The sequence below is a fragment of the Acanthochromis polyacanthus genome, chromosome 3 (assembly GCF_021347895.1).
Source record: "Acanthochromis polyacanthus isolate Apoly-LR-REF ecotype Palm Island chromosome 3, KAUST_Apoly_ChrSc, whole genome shotgun sequence".
Classification (NCBI taxonomy): domain Eukaryota; kingdom Metazoa; phylum Chordata; class Actinopteri; family Pomacentridae; genus Acanthochromis; species Acanthochromis polyacanthus.
The window spans coordinates 44,233,476-44,250,700 of NC_067115.1; the positions used below are offsets into that span (position 1 = coordinate 44,233,476).

The 17,225-nt window shown below is 42.5% G+C and overlaps 1 protein-coding gene across 1 annotated transcript in view; it reads left to right on the top strand.

The window, feature by feature from the left end:
• The window catches only part of LOC110968691 (zinc finger protein 236-like), a 63,338-nt gene extending 47,019 nt beyond the window's left edge, over positions 1-16,319 (top strand). The window contains exons 15-19 of the mRNA XM_051946005.1: positions 8,660-8,747; positions 9,753-10,506; positions 13,739-13,778; positions 14,095-14,404; positions 14,658-16,319. Coding sequence (XP_051801965.1) covers positions 8,660-8,747; positions 9,753-10,506; positions 13,739-13,778; positions 14,095-14,404; positions 14,658-15,298 — 1,833 coding nt within the window. The 3' untranslated portion in view covers positions 15,299-16,319. The remainder of the gene's footprint in view (positions 1-8,659; positions 8,748-9,752; positions 10,507-13,738; positions 13,779-14,094; positions 14,405-14,657) is intronic.
• The last annotated feature ends 906 nt before the right edge of the window (positions 16,320-17,225 follow it).

Below are 17,225 nucleotides of genomic sequence, written 5' to 3' on the forward strand. Positions count from 1 at the left end.
GAAATGTCAATGTTTCTGTTTTGAAATTCCACCAACATAAAACCCTCATTTTTCACCCTAACAGGCTGATTTGTTTCCTGTGATTGGCTGCAATAGGGTTTAAGAATCTTTGTTGTCATGGCAGCACACGTATTCACATGAGGTGGCACGAAATTATTACTCGAGTCCCAGTTGGAAGTCAAGACTTGAAGAAAAAGGAAAATTACTAGCAATGCAAACGATATACATGTGTTTAGTAGTGGTAATCAGATAAATAGGCAGCAGGAGCTCACATAGGAGCTTTAGGGTGTAAAATTCTGGAGTATAGAGCCAATCAGAGCTATATTTGATGAGAAAAAAAATGATTAAAATGAGGTTTTTTTGCATTTATGGCCAGCATTGGGACATTCATTGAGCAAGTATGAAGGTGAGTACTGTGATTTTGTTCCTGGGCTGAAAGAAAAACCATCGTGCTTCAAAAGATTTTATGAAGAGTGGTGCCAAAAGCAATGACTTTCCAGTGTTCAATTGGACTGATTTTCTGTCTGTAAGGTCAAGTGAAAGGTTGGTTGGTGCAAAACCAAGCGTGAATGAAATGGTGCTTCACAGTTTACACATTGTTGAAACTGTATGCTTCTAGAACAATGCTTAAGGTGTATCATTGATGGAAACGGTTGGTTTTCACGGTTTGTCAAGATGCCCCACAACAAAGTTTATCACCAACAGATCATGTTCTTAGAAGGAATGACAGATGTTCACAAAATATAAATCAAATTGTATGACATCAGCAATAAATAATAAAGGAATAAAGGAGGTCCTCTGTTTACGACGTCCTCTACCTACAGCGTTTCATCGTCACGTCAGAACTGGTCATGTGGAACTAGTTGATGAGCAGAGCGGATGAATATGTCATCACGCGGCGCTATCTGACGGCTTTGTTTCCATTCTCTGGTTGTACTCCACCTTGGATTGTGCTACATTCACTAACTTTTTGTCCTTCATTATGGCTCCCAGCATAAGTCAGACTCTTCTGATGGCAGAAAGAAGAAAACAGTGATGGTAAAAGCTGCAGCCATCCAACTAGTTAAACTAAACGCAAAATGAATCGTGAGTCGTGGCAAACTTGACTGGTTTACTGTGGCTCTTGATATACATTACAGAGTGAAAACCGCAGCAAAACCAAAATAAAACAACATAAATGCGTGTAAATGAATCCTTTCACTGAACCAGTCAGTCCTAAAATGAAGTTAATTACTTACGACTCTGTGGAGTTTACAAAGTAGAGAGCCGTGCATCCAGAAAAGCGCATATGGGTGTAAATCTAAACATCAAAATAGTGGACAGGAAGAGACAAGTGACAGCAGACAACTTCAAAATAAAGGCTTTTTCAAAATAAAAGAGCATTGATAATTCTGCCTTAAGAGCAACACACCATGGAAGTCAAATTAGATTTAATAAAACGCTCTGAACAGAAACACGACGAACATCAGCATTATTAGATCAGGTTGTAAAAACAGGTCAAAGTCAAACTTTATTTGTTTAACACTTTCCATGTAAGAACAACACAAAGTGCTTCACAAGCAATTAAAAAAAGACTATAAAAAATACAATTAGAAATAGGAATAAAAATAACAAAAACAACTCTCCACCCTCCCTACATATAGACAGCCATTCACATGCACACACCCATGCAAGCACACACACACAGACTCACACACCCACACATGTCAGGTCAACATGTTCTGTTATCTTCTAGTAAAATGGTTCATGCATGCATAAAAGTCATTGGTATTCATGACTTCATAAGGAACTGATGGATATTTTGATGCATGGAACAGATTTGTTTACGTTTTCTTCAGACTTAGGGTGAAAATCGACTTCCATCAACTTGTATAAACGGAGCGCTGAGGACCTCCTGTAGTCTGGAAAATCTGTCCTCATGGTTAACAGCATCGGCATCAATACTGCAGAAAGAGGCAGTGAACAGGGAAAGCACAGATAACTGGACATGAACGACTGTAAAACATGGATTTACACCGTGTATTAATGCTGCCAACTTTCCCAACGCAATGCTTCTATGTGACTCTCTCGGTTAACAAGATTATAATGAATTAAAACTGATCTGGAGAAAGAAAACAAGGAGAAATATGTTGGCATGTAGATAATAAACACAGTGGTGCCACTTTTCATAAAATCGTTCACAGCACTGAGTTGAAAAAAGCCTGATTTTTCCTTTGGCATGGTAACAGTATTCTGTAACCCTTCCAGTCAGAGTGGCTTCACCTGTCATACCTGAATTGTTTTCTTATTAATTATGGCTCTGACCAGCATCATACTCCACATCTATAGAGCTCCTATTGGTGCTAATCACAAAAACAACATTCAGCCTCTTTAGTTTTGGTTGGTGGAAGATCAGAACAGAAAAAAACATGGAGCAGATTGGCATCATCATCAGTGGTTTGTATTAGGCAAATCAAAGCAGGGTTGTATCATTGAAGACGATATGTACATGAAGCTTCAGGTCTCTAACTACATTTTTTATCAAGTTATGGCAGATCAAACGGTGCTCCACAGATTGGTGTGAAGAAAACAACAAAATAGTCGAAATGACCGCACGTCTCTTAAGGAGTCTTTTTTTAATTTTTGGGGCCAATGACCCCAGATTCGGTCAACTCAATGAGTATTCACCACTTGGCGTTAACTTTTTCAAAATTTGGTACAGTGAGGTGAAATAAGCCAAATGTTTGCTACAGAGGTTGTCAGATGTCTAAATGTTAATAAGAATAATTATTAATCATATCACAGGAAGTGCAATCTGAAGTATGGAAACTTTACTCAAGCACATCGTGCTACCACTTCTTTTGCTGCTTTATACGAAAGTTAAACTCCCACAGTTCATGTCTTCATTTTCCATGACTGATCTACAAGAGAATTCAGTCTGATGGTCTCCATTGTTGGGGATGGAGAGTTGGGTTTTTTTGTTTGTTTTTTTTAAAGCTGTATTACATGACATAGTTGTTAACGTGCAGGCTCAGTGTGTGCACAGCAAACTAAACTAGCATGGAACAGGAGAGAAACTGAAAAACAAGCTCTGGTTGCAAACAGCAGGGCTTTGCCAGTGACAGGGAAATAGTTTGGCTACAGAAATGAGGATGTTGACAGTGATAAACCTCACTGAGCTTTAAAGACGGTATAAAAGTGCAGCAGTGAGACTCATTGGTGTGTTTTAAATAGCTAATGAAGACAATAACAGACAGGAATATGATATATCAGGCTTTGATAGTGTTTAAAAGTGGAATATTTGGTGTTGATTTGGCCTCACACAACGGATCAGCCAGTGTTTGTTTTTCTTTTGGGGTTAAAGTCAATATCAAGTATAAAGAATCATGAATGGATTGATAACTGACATGTGGAACCAATATTCATTAAATGTTGTATATTAATAGCTACCTAGGCTGCTCTATCAGGCATATGGGCTCTGTAAAGTGTCTTGAGACAATTTGAATTGTAATTGGCACTATATAAATAAAATTGGATTGAAAATTGAATTATTATTATGGATTACTGTTACTGAATATAGACATCCATCCATCCATCCTCTATACACCGCTTTATCCTCACTAGGGTCATGGGGGGTGCTGGAGTCTATCCCAGCTGACTCGGTGAAGGCAGGGGACACCCTGGACAGGTCGCCAGTCTGTCACAGGGCTACATATACAGACACACAATCACACTCACATTCACACCTACGGACAATTTAGAGTAACCAATTAACCTCAACATGTTTTTGGACTGTGGGAGGAAGCCGGAGTACCCGGAGAAAACCCACGCATGCACAGGGAGAACATGCAAACTCCATGCAGAAAGATCCCAGGCCGGGATTCTTCTTGCTGCAAGGCCAAAGTGCTAACCACTATTCCACTTTGCAGCCCCTGAATATGGACATATATGTGCTAAATGTTAGATACTGTATGAATAGCATGTGATAGCAGGGAGCCTGTAAGTCACAGCTAAAGATCACTGAAGCTTAACATGTACAACAGAAAATGGCATGATGATGTCAGAGGGTCACATGACTCCTCAACGCTCTATGAGATCACCTTATTAAGACTGAACTGCTGGTCTCCTGCTTCTTTTTTGTTCATCTTTTTCCTGTTCTATCACTTCTGTTGCCCACTAAGGTGCTTATCTTGGATATTATTATATCTTTAAAGCATCAGACACTGTTTGGGGTAATCTGTGCTGCGTTCCAACTGAGCCGCTAGTCTTTAGCCACAGGGAAAGAAGCTGATATCTGGATTTGTGGCAGTGGCTCTGCTTTTTTGGAGGGAGTATCTCTGCTAGAGACGTGTCTTATTTTAGGAAGATGTTGTGGTACTCTGGAGAGATCAACCACAGACTAAAGGTGCTTTTCCACTCGTAGCTACTTGACTCAGATCGGTTTAGGTGGTTTTCCATTCCAGTTGAGTACCACCTCATGGTGGGTGGAGTTGTCGTAGCACGAAAGTCCAGAAGTCCCTTAACATCATTTGTGTGCAACACAACAATGAAGGACATGGAGGAGATGTTGTAGCTGCTGCTCCGTCTGTGGATTTTTTACCAAGTTCCATGAGGAGCAATGCGCCATCGTCATTGTTGCCAGTTTTTGTTTTAAATGTCGGGTTTGGTTTTGATGAAGGAGTCCCTCTGGTGTGTCATCACTCCCTGTCCAATCAGAGGCCTGAACTTTGTAGACGTCACATTATCGGCTCCAATCAGCTCTCTGGGAACCCCGGCCCAGTAGGAACTAAAACAGTAGCTGGTACCAGGAACTACGTCCTGATGGAAAACCTCACAAACCCAGTAGAGTCGAGCCAAGTAGGTGCTGGAGGAAAAGCACCATCAGTGATAGCCTTAGCATGGACACCAACAGGTGAACTCTGTGAGCATTTTTAGTGTAACGAGGAACGGGACATGTTTGTCTTTCTTCTTTCTTTAACAGGCTTGTATGACTGAGACTCTATGGAGAGTTTTAGGAAGTAGGGTTCTGGTAACTTGTTGATCAAAATAAACCGTGTGGTTGGTTGTAATGCGTACTCTACAGTCGGCTTATTTCCTGACCACGCACCACCGAGGATTTGACTACAGTGAATCTGAACCACTATTCTACCACTTCACCCCCTCAGCAGCTGCTCCATTCAAACATTTACAGTCATTTTGACAATCAAAAAACCCGTTTAAATGCACAGGGAACAAAATTTATATGTAGAAGACTCATTCTACAGCTGGAATGATTCACATTTCTTAGAGCGATGGATGGATGGATGGATGGATAGATACTTGATTAATCCCAAGGGAATTTCAAGAACTAAATCATGGCATCAGGGGAGCTAGAGCACTTGGTTCAGCTTTTATTCATCAGCTGCCTGCATTCAGCACCATGGAGGGCTGGGTTCGTTCTTACGTTTTACAGCAGTGAAATTCAGAAAGTTTAGGGGTTTTTTTGTATTTCCTTTTAGTGTCAGTATGAACTGATGCCTCCAAGTGTATTTATGTGAATCTTACATTAGTATTGGCCTAATGTTGTGCGTGATCCATGATAAAGATTAAAAAATGTACATGCATGGCAAACACAGAACTTGGCAGTGTTTTAGAGATTTCACACATCATCTTTTCAGGTACAGTCCTGTGAGAAATCACGTCTTTGCTCCTCCTGGGTCTCCTGTTTGTTTGTCAGTAATACAGTTAAAATGGGAAAAATATGAATGTGTTGCGTTGCATGTTGGTTTGATTAAAGTTAGTATGGAGGCAAACTGCAGTTTTACAACCAAGTCTCAATGGAAATCAGCTGTGACACATAAAGATTAGTCAGAAAAATGGAAAATCAAACAAAAAGACAGAAAAAGCACCATGGGAGCAACTGCTTCCACTTCAGCGGTGTGTAGGTGATTTTAAAATGTGATCAGACTATTACCTACTGTGATTTTCATTACAAATACCTGTTTTTGAATTTAATTGTATTCAGTTACTTACCTGGTCTCAAAATGATATACAGGCACTCTATGGAAACCTTTCAGAGCATTCTACAGGGTGTTTGTAGTTTGTGTGCAGCAGTTTATTAATGAAATAAAATAATCTCCTTTACCCTGAAATGCATGGTTTGTTTTGTGCCTGCAGCCGTTGCACACTTGAACAAAAGGGGGATGGGGTCTGAATAGTAACCTCATCACCTTTTGAGGCCTCTGTAGGCCTCCATGTATCGTGACTTTTTATGAAGACTGTAGATATAGTGCACCAGGTAGACAATGTTTGTGTTTGTGTTTTTATTGTTTACTCTTGTGGTTGTTTGGGATTGCTGCTTTCCGTTTTGTAAAGAAATTTACCCACGGGTACGAATAAAGAAACCTTGACCTTGTATTCTCTCGATCAGTACCATCAAGTTCATCCAGCCTCAGAAATGGAAAGTTAACAGCAGCTCAGATTAGAGCCCAGATAAATGCCACCCAGAGTTCTAGTAACAGACACATCATCTGTTCAGAGGAGACTGACCAATCAAGCCTTTATGGTCCAATAGCTGCTCAGAAACCACTACTATGGAAAAGCAACAAGCAGAAGAGATTAGTTTGGACCCAGAAACACCAGGAATGGACGTTAGACCAGTGGAGATCTGGGCTTTGGTCTGATGAGTCCAAATGTGAGATATTTGGTTCCACCTACCATGTCTTTGTGAGACCAGAAAAGGTGAAGGGACGGTCTCTACATGCATGGTTCCACCATGAAGCATGGAGGAGGAGGTGTGATGGTCTCTGTTGGGGATTTATTCCAAACTAAAGGAACCCTGAACCAGCATGGCTACCACAGCATCCTGCAGACACATGACATCCCATCAGTTTGGTTTAGTTGGACCATCATTTCATCTCCAACAGGACAATGAGCCTAAACACACCTCCAGGCTGTGGAAGGACTGTCTGACCAGAAAGAGATTAAGGAGATGACCTGACCTCCACAATCACCTGACCTAAACCCAATCCAGATGGTTTAGGATGAGATGGACCACAGAGTGAAGGTAGAAGGACCAACAAATGCTCAGCATCTCTGGAACTCCTTCAAGACTGTTGGTGAACCATGGACTCCACTAGACCCTGAAGGTCTGATGTGGTATCTGGCACCGAGATGTTAGCAGCAGATCCTTTAAGTCCTGGAAGTTGTGAGGTGGGGCCTCCATGGATTGGACTTGTGTGTCCAGAACATCCCACAGATGCTGGATTGGTTTGAGATCTGAGGAATTTGAGGACCAAGTCAACACCTCAAACTCCTGGAGCGAAAAGAGGCCACAGCCATCAGAGAATGCCGTTTCCATTAAAGGGTGTAGATGGTCTGTAGCAATGCTTTGGTAGGAGGTAGCTGTCAAAAGTAACATCCACATGGATGGAGGACCCAAGGTTTCCCAGCAGAACATTGCCCAAAGCATCACACTGCCTCCACTGGCTGGCCTTTTTCCCATAATGCATCCTGGTACCATGTGTTCTCCAGGTAAGCGACCCAGCCATCCACATGATGTAAAAGAAGACATGATCCATCAGACCAGGACACCTTCTTCCATTGCTCCATGGTCCAGTTATGATGTCCATTGTTGGTGCTTTTGGTGGTGCACAGGGGTCAGCATGGACACCCTGACTGATCTTCAGCTCCACAAACAACAAACTGTGTATTCTAACACCTTTCTGTCAGAACCAGCTTTAACTTCTTCAGCGGTTTGAGCAACAGCAGCTCATCTGTTGGATCAGACCAGCCTTCCTCCCTACGTACATCAATGATCCATGACCCTGTCTCTGGTTCTCCTCTGTTCCTTCCTTGGACCAACTCTGATAGATCCTGACCACTGCAGACCAGGAACACCCCACAAGAGCTGCAGTTCTGGAGAAGCTCTGACCCAGTCCTCTGGCATTATAATCTGGTCCTTGTCAAACTCACTCAAATGTCTTAATGTGATATAATGCTATCCTGATGATTCCCAGCTCTTCCTGTCGTTACCCCAGACGACCACACAGTCTCTGTGCAGATCTCATTATGCCTGCAGATACCTGGGCATTGATGAAAAAACACCTCCTTCAACTTAACCTCTCCCCGACTGAACTCCTCGTCCTCCCAGCCAGTCCGTCTGTTCAACCACAAATCAACATCCAGTTTGAATCAACACAACTCAGACCCACGAAGTCTGACGGAAACTTGGGTGTCATGATGGATGACCAGCTAACCTTCAGAACGCACATAGCCTCTGTGGCTCGGTCATGTTGATTCTCCTTGTATAACCAAACTGTTTATTTCATTTATATTTATTTGCATTTTTCATCTTTTTACTGCATTCACAGATTACTGCAAACTCAAGCTGCAGTTATGGCAATTATATTCAACATTTTCAGACTTTTTAAAAACTCAGACTTTCAATGTCTTAAAGTGGTCTATTACCTGTAATTAGCTAATCTATATTAACGCGTTAAAGTCCTAGCCCTAATATGTGTGTGTGTGTGTGTGTGTGTGTGTGTGTGTGTGTGTGTGTGTGTGTATAATCTGTGTTTTTGACTGAAGTTGGTTCTTTCTGTTTGGTTTCTTTGTCAGTCAGAGTGTGCTCTTTGTCATATGTGTTGCTGTTCTGTGGTGCAGTATTTTCAGACATGTTTCCTCTTATTATTGTGTGCAGAAAGATGAGGAGCCAGATGTGGTGCTGGTGAAGGTGGAGGAGATGGAGCCGGTGACGGGACCTCGGACAGGCCTCAGCATTCAGGAGGGTGAGCAGACCATCAGACTGTGGGATCATCTGACCACCACAGAGTACATAAACCTGTATGGTTATGCCAAATGCCCACTACCTAAGCAATGAAACATAAAAGACAATTTAAAAAAAAACCTTTATCACATGTTAAATACTGGACCACTCTGAAGTCCTCTTTTTAACTTCATGGCAGCAGATTGGAGAACATAAGAGCCTGTCAGAGTGTAGTTCTTGTCCAGTTTTTTACTCATACTAGAGCATCTCAAAAAATGTGACCGTTGTGAAAAAGCCATTTTTCTTCCAAGCTAAACTCGAAGGTAAACTTTCATATATCCTCTACTTATTATATGTGAAGTGACATATTTCTAGCCTTTTTTTGGCTTATAGCTCATTTTCCAAATAAAATGCAAACTTGACCTTCCTCTGCAAACCCAACTTCTGACCACTGAGCAGCAGTCCAGGTGTTTTCAGCCTTAGCCCAAGTAGGATCTTCTGACATGGTTTTCTCCACATGTCCATCCAGGGCTGGTCTATGCTGTCTAACGATGGTAGACCAGTGTGGATGTGGACCGTATAGTGACTTGTTGGTGAGATGGGATTTCCAGGAGGTGTTTTGTACCTTCAGTAGCATTCTAGTAGAATCCCATCAGTTCTTTTTGAGAGAGTCTTCGGTAGTGACCAGGAGTCAGATCCATAGAGTCAGATGGATTCCACTGACACCTCGAATGGTCTCATTTTCAATAGTACTTTGGGATTGAAATTTCCATGATCTGTAACCCATAACCATCAAATCAATACAGATAATACAATATTTCACTTTACTTGTAATGAGTCTAGATTAAATCACATTTTCACTTTATTGAATAACTGATGGAAGAAATTTTTAGATGATCAAATGTTTTGAGATGCACTAGAATGATAGAATCTGTTCTTTCTGTCAACATGGAGGACAGAGCGTCCAGAAATGCTGCATTTAATCCTGACAGAGAACATTTCTTAGCCTGTTTCTCTTTGTGTCCAGGTTTGGTGGAATCGAGCACAGATGACTACAGAGGAGTGCTGCCATTGGACGACACCGTACAAGCATCCACCAATCAGCTGTCTGACCAGCAGGACTCTGGGCGGGGCTTCTCAGAGGTCAGCTATGGCCATTCTTCGCTGTGGACTAATGGGGAGGGTAGTTACGATGCCAGCCTCCCAGGGCCGTCCTCTCACTGTTCTCCCCTCTCATACCTGCCGGGTTCCATCCTTAGAGCAGAACCCGGCGGTTCTGGGAGGGGAATGGAGAAAATTGCAGAGAGGGAACTGGCTGTTGGAAACGCTAGAAGTTTCCCACCCTTTTCCTTTGAGCCAAATGTTCCCGTTATCGATCTGTCAGAGGAGTCCAGCCCCAGTCAGGTGTCAGGTCAGATGCAGGTGGGGCCGCCATCTGTTCAGGGGCCCCAACCCTTCCTGGACCCCGGTCCGGGTTTGGGCCCAAAGGGCCTCATGAAGAGAGTTTACATTTGCACCTTTTGTGGGAAACAGTTCAATGCCCCGGCAAATTTAGAATCCCATCTGAGGACTCACACTGGAGAGAGGCCGTACGGCTGTGTCATCTGTGGCAAAAAGTTCTCCCAGTTTTGGAACCTGAAGATCCACAGGAACATCCACACCGGGGAGAGACCATACCAGTGCTCCCTCTGCACCGAGAGGTTCTCTGACCCGAGCAACCTGAAAAAACACCAGAAGAGACACCACCCACAGGACGTAGGCATGCAGTCAGGAAGACCTTAGCGGGAGTAGCTAGCACTCTGATCTTCTGTCTAATAAACATGAGTCATTTCTAGAGTTATGAGAACAAACCGTATATTCTGAAATGACTTTGCTATTGAAATTTATCATAAGACGCCAGTAAAACAATCACTAAGTCTAGCTGGTCATCCTGGAGTCAAATCAGGCAACAGGAAGTTAATCTTCGTACCGTAGCTATGAAGGGTGTAACAGTACATGTATATCTGTCCACGATGTCTGGTTTGGGGTGAGACTTCTTTGGTTCAGTACACTCCGCCATCCCAACATTTTGTCTGTTCACGTGGTCCAGACATGGAAGTCTACAGTGTGATCAACTCTAGCATGTTAGCAGCATTAGCATATTAGCAGCGTTAGCCTGTGAAGCCGCTGACACTGTGGGATTTCTGTTGAACTTGTATGTTGTAGTGGACCTTCCTGCTGCCAGATTGTCGGACTCCTCTGCTCACACTGGACGGGTCGGCTGACCGCCAGCATGCTGAGCTCACACTGAGTTTAAACACCGTTCCAATAAAGTTGATTCAAACAAGCCAGCTGTGTTCTCAGTGTTGACAAGAAGCAGAGGAAGGCAGTGTTTTAAGTCTAGAGCTGATAGAGCACTACTAGCTTTAAGTTAATCATGTTTCATTTGTCTTAGTGGACATTTTCCATATGATTTATGTCTAATCTGAGTCATCGGGTCGATACCACCGTTTGTGTAATTTATATTTTAATTGTTGAAAGTTTGCTTCCTTCATTTGAGTGCCTTACCTGTAAGAGTTAGAATTATGGTCCGAGCCGCTGATGAATGGTAACATTTTTCTAAATAAACGACAAAAATGATATTTTATGCATTTCTTTTGTTTATTCTGTACTGAACCACAGCCCCAAAACCAAGCAAAACGTAAGCTTTGTGTACCGTTACACCCAGACTGGATATCAGGGAAAAACTGTAGAAATCACTTCAGAGCATTTTACTAAACTACTGTAGATTATTAAATGCATACAAGTTATGTGACTGAATCTCAAACAAATGGAGGCTGGACCTCACGAACATTAAGGAAGCGTGGAACTCTTAACAGCCCATGTGGTAAAATGTGCATTTCTGTGCACAGATTTCATTAGTATGACGACAAAGTCATGTCATTCTCATTTCCTACACCAATATCAAATAGAACCCTGGCATTAGAAGAAGGGATTTTAAGACCCTTTAGCAATTTTTAAGATTTTCATTGGGTGTTATTGACGGTAACCTGAGATCAAACTAAAGAACCGAGGACGGTGTTTGTGTTTGAGATACGAAAACTCAGCAGCAGGTTGATCAGTAGAACAGAACTCTGTTTAGTTTCTTTTTAATCTGTGTTGAGTTGGCAGGTATGAAATGCACCACTTCCTGGACAGATTCATCACATCAGATCCCTACCTGAGGCAATAAAAGGCTTTGAATGTGAAATATTAGTGGAAAGTTTGGGTTTCATTGACAGCAATCACATGAACGAATGAATGTGAGTGTGGGATGTAATGTCCTCTAAGATCAGACATCTCCAAGTGTAAAGGCTCGTTTAAATATCGGCCTAGATCTTTCTGCAGTCAAGCTGAATAAAGGGCCATTATTTGACAGTTTAGGGTAATATCGCTCATACGGCTGTGTCTTGGGGGGGCTATTATGAAGACAAAACAAGACAGTTTCAGTAAGACTGAGCATTCAGTTAAAAGAAACTGTTGGGGACAATATTTCGTCAGCAATATAATGCACAATTTTTTAACCCTTTTTGATCACATTTTCTCTTTAAAAAATGTCTTGAATCTTCTCTTATTCATACAGGACTCCTGATACATAGTTTTAGAAGATTGATCCTTTCTTGAGGATTCTTTCATTTTAAACTGTGACTATTGTGCTAAATATCATTCTACTATAGACACACAGTAAAAGTCAGGAGTTTGTTGAACAGTTTTCCTGTATTCAGACTGTTTTCTACAGTAAGAGACAAAACTGAAGACATCGAAGTTATGAAAAACAAAGCAAAAACATATATTTCATGTTTTAGTTTAATTCTCAAGTGCTGTCTCAAAAACCACCAAACTGGCTGAAGGAACTAAGACTGATGGTCTGATTAGTCCAAGTGTAAGACTTTTGATTTCAGTTGCTGTTTGTGAGACGTAGATCAGATGTGGGGTTAGCAGCCTGAAGCATGGAGGAGGAGGTATGATGCTGTACGAGAGCTCCGCTGGTGAACCTGCTGGAGATTTCTTTCCTATGTGGTCTGAGTTTAGTGCAGCCGTCATTTTGTTCTTCAAGACACTGAGCAGAACACTCCTCCACCCTCCTTAGACCTCCATATTTCACCAAACAATGTAGAAAACAGTAAAAATCCAGAAACCCTCTGGCTAACTGGTGTGTTCAAAGCAATGTCTGCTGCTGTGTGTGGTAAATGTAACACAAGCTTTTCTATTGTGCCACAGTTTAGTAAAATGCTACTCAATGCAAGTCATTAAACCTCTACAAACACTAATGTGAATTATCAGTTTTATTATAAATTATGCAAAATTGTGACACAGTATTATAAGCAAATCTCATTCAGTTTGTAAAGATTGCACACAGATTCCCTTAAAGTCTGCATGTCAGTTGAATGAGACTAGATCAGATTTCATTCTGACAGAATGACCGTTCTGTTTAGGAAACTAAAACCAAGGATGAATGCTGTGGGTGGGAGACTTTTACAGCTCTAGCAGCGTTCAGAAGTCTGTACAGGTAAACATTGGTTGAAACACTGGACTGCATGCAGACAAACAGTATTCAGTAAAGTTCAAAATGGCTTTTAGACCAATCAATCATGAGAGGAAACACTGTAAATCACAGTTATTCCATGACTGAAGCAGTGCTGTCCAAAAAGGTTGCAAGCAATATTTGGATTAGTTTTATCCTAAGTGCTCAAATATATCAAGATAGAAAAACCATCAAAGTCATCATCTTTAAAACTGGTAATATGCAGTTATGATAATTTAGAGTGCTGAAGGTTGGTTTTCACTGTAAGGCGACATGCTTCAGACCACTGATGGAAAGATCAGAGCAATACTGTTGCGTGATGGCTTACGAAGTGAAATGCTGGATTAACTGACAGGTTTCTCTAATTGTGGAAGGGAAGTGTCCATCATTTTTACACCATTGTTTTAGGGTGCCAGTAGGTTTATGAGGGATGTGACTGTATGAATAAACTCGTGATTTCATTCTTCCAGTCTGTACTCGAAGCTCAAGACCAAAAATATGAACTGGAACGTAGATTTACTGGTAATTTAAACTTTTAAACCAACATTAGGCAGGAGTTGAAGCTGAGGACCATGGTGTTCGCTGGAGTTTACCTCCTAATGTGAGATTTGAAATGCAGTCTTTTGGCCCAGGACCAGCCCCCTGTCAAAGCCGTCCCGTTACATCTCATCATGGATTTTTAAATTAATTTATGGGGTGGTATTTTTATCTGTAAACACACAGACATGAAAATGTTTTTTATCTTCACATGTGCAGGACAGCTCAGATTCTCTAAACGTCAAACCTGCTGACTTTCTGAAACCTTGGTATCTCTTGTGCTACTCAGCTGAAAGCGTTGGGATCCCAGGACTCCAGCAGGGTGGTGGAAGTTCAGCTGAAGGTCCCAGACACCAACACGCCCTCCAACCCCTCCACAGACCAGCAGCATGGAGGCAGTGAATACTCCCTGTTTGAACTGGAGACCTTCTTCACCCGCTGGGCCCCTGACACTGACCCTGCATCGGCTCCTAACGGCCCACAGTGTTCCTTCACCAATGAAGACTCAACAGATTACGAGCAGGATGGAGTTATTATTGTAGAGACCCAGTCACAAGCAGGGCTGACTGGAGGGAGCAGTTCCTCCTCTACATCACAAGGTAACATCAGGCTTCATGCTGCTCTCCTGGTCCAGGTCTTAGAATAATGTTGACCAAATGTGCAGTTCAAGTGGTTTGGTTTGTTGTCCTGATGCTTGTTCAACAGTTTCACGCTGTTTTCTTTGTTGACTGAAGCATTTTTCTGATGCATCCATGGAAACGTGTCTGACAGGATGTAGTACCATGTCTACGTCTATAACCCACTGAGTTTCTGATGGAGTCTGATCTTAGTGAATCGTTTCCTCTGCTTCAGGCCCGTCTGCAGAGAACTCTGGGTCTGCACGCCTGAGGATGCCAGTTCCACCTCTCCAGCCTCCATGGAGCAGATCTCCAGCCATCATTAGAAGTTCTCAGCTGCATCGTAACGGCAGCAGAATCTCTCAGCAGCAGCACAGCATTCCCTCTGCACAAAGCACTCTGTCCTCCAGTAACAGCAGTCGTAGCGACACCATAAAGACCATGAGGGGCTCTGGAGCTCCACAGTCCTCCTTACCTACCAGGGGATCTGCCTGCGAAGTGTCCATCAGTGCTCGTCATCAGGCCAGCCTTCTAGCTCGCCACAGTAAACACCAGCCGGCCGGCACTGCTCCAGGAGAGCGTCGCAGGAGGAGCTACGTGTGCCGGGCTTGCGGTAAGGCTTTCTCTGGCCTGTCCAACCTGGAGGCCCATGAGAGAGTCCACACTGGGGAGAAACCTTTCTGCTGCAACACCTGTGGGAAACGTTTCTCAGAAGCCGGGAACCTGAAAAAACACCAGAGGGTTCACACCGGAGAGAAACCCTTCAGCTGTGACCACTGTGGGAAGAGGTTCGCTTGGATCTGCAACCTGAGGACTCACCAACAGTCCGCTACCGGCTGCGGACCCCAGACCAGGGGAGGGTTAGGACTGGACTGATCCCAGCAGATTGGAGACGACTGTTAATGCCACTAGGGCTGTATTTTCACACAGATACTCACCACCATGTGTGTGTTCAGAGCTACTAATGATGTGCACTGACTTTGCTGCTGACTCTTTAATTTGAAAGTTTAAATTTTTTGACTTGCATGACTTCATCAGAAGGATTTTCATTTTTAACACTGACAACATTTTAACATTTACAGAAATAAGCATTCACTAAAACCACTCAGATGTTTATAAAAACCCATTAAAAAAATTGGACTCCATGGTATTAATGCCATCTATACTTGACTAAAAAGCTGTCTGGTCTTCCTCTAGCTGTTTCTCAGGTGCGAACAGAAGAACTGAGCAGTGAGAGCCGTGGAGACTCAATACCACTGTTTATGCTGCAGGACGGTAATCTTAAGATCTGTGACATCGTTGTGCCTCGACCACCAAACACTCTATGGTGTATCACTACCACCGGCTACCTTCCCAGCTGCTCCTCATTTCTGTTAACAAAATGCCAACCACACTGTCCAGGATCAAATGGAAAGAACAAATGCTGTATCTGAAAAAACATTCAGATTCAATTCTAATGATGTTCTGTTACCAAAAGTGTGTTTAAAGAAGTTTTACTGCCAGTTTTACATTGAATTGGGGCTCAACTACATTCATCCTCAACAACGTGTATAGTTTTGCAATTCTCTTAAAATATTAAACAATAACTAAAATGATTTTTAGTTGTACCAGGTTCCGGGTCTAATGCTGCTAACTCTTGACCAATTGCAGCAGTCTTGGGTGATTTCTGTTTTTAATGTCATCTTATTTCATTTCCAGATCTTCTTGTTTTAATTGATTCATTTGATAAATTACTTTTTTTCTTTTTTAAAAAATTGTTTTCAAAATAATTTGACTTAATTATTTTGTCACAGTTTGTTGTTTGTGTTCCTTGGTTCCTCAGACCACTGGTTTTTCCTCGGCTCTGCTGTACGGCCATCATGTATTTCTAATCAGAATAAAGGTTTGAAGGAACGTGCTTCGGTCTCGTCTCATTATCTTGACTTTAAAAATATTTTGTATGATTTCTGTATTGGGCTGCACAGTGGGGGAGTGATTAGCACTTTGGCCATGAAGCAAGAAGATCCCCGGTTCAAATCCCGGCCTGGGATCTTTCTGCATGGAGTTTGCATGTTCTCCCTGTGCATGCGTGGGTTTTCTCCGGGTACTCTGGCTTCCTCCCACAGTCCAAAAATATGCTGAGGTTAATTGGTTACTCTAAATTGTCCGTAGGTGTGAATGTGAGTGTGATTGTGTGTCTGTATATGTAGCCCTGTGACAGACTGGTGACCTGTCCAGGGTGTCCCCTGCCTTCACCCGAGTCAGCTGGGATAGACTCCAGCACCCCCCATGACCCTAATGAGGATAAAGCGGTGGATAGAGGATGGATGGATTTCTGTATTCATTCTGAAATATTAGTAATCAAATTCGACTAACCTGTTTTTTGTTTGTTTGTTTGTTTATTTTTTGTACAGTACTGATTAATTTATGGCTGCACAGTGGTTCAGTGGTTAGCACCGTCAACATGCAGCTAGGAGATCCCCGGTTCATGTTCTGGCCTGGATGGGTGAATGGATGGATGGATGGATGGATGGATGGATGGATGGATGTAAGGATTGATGGAAGATGGATGGATGGACTGTGGATGATGGATGGATGGATGGATGGAAGATGGATGATGGATGGATGGATGGATGTACGGATGGATGGATGATGGATGGATGGATGGATGTACGGATGGATGGATGGACGTACGGATGGATGGATGATGGATGGACTGTGGATGATGGATGGATGGATTGATGGACGGAAGATGGATGGATGATAGATGGACGGACGGATGGATGGCTGTACGGATGGATGATGGATGGATGATAGATGGATG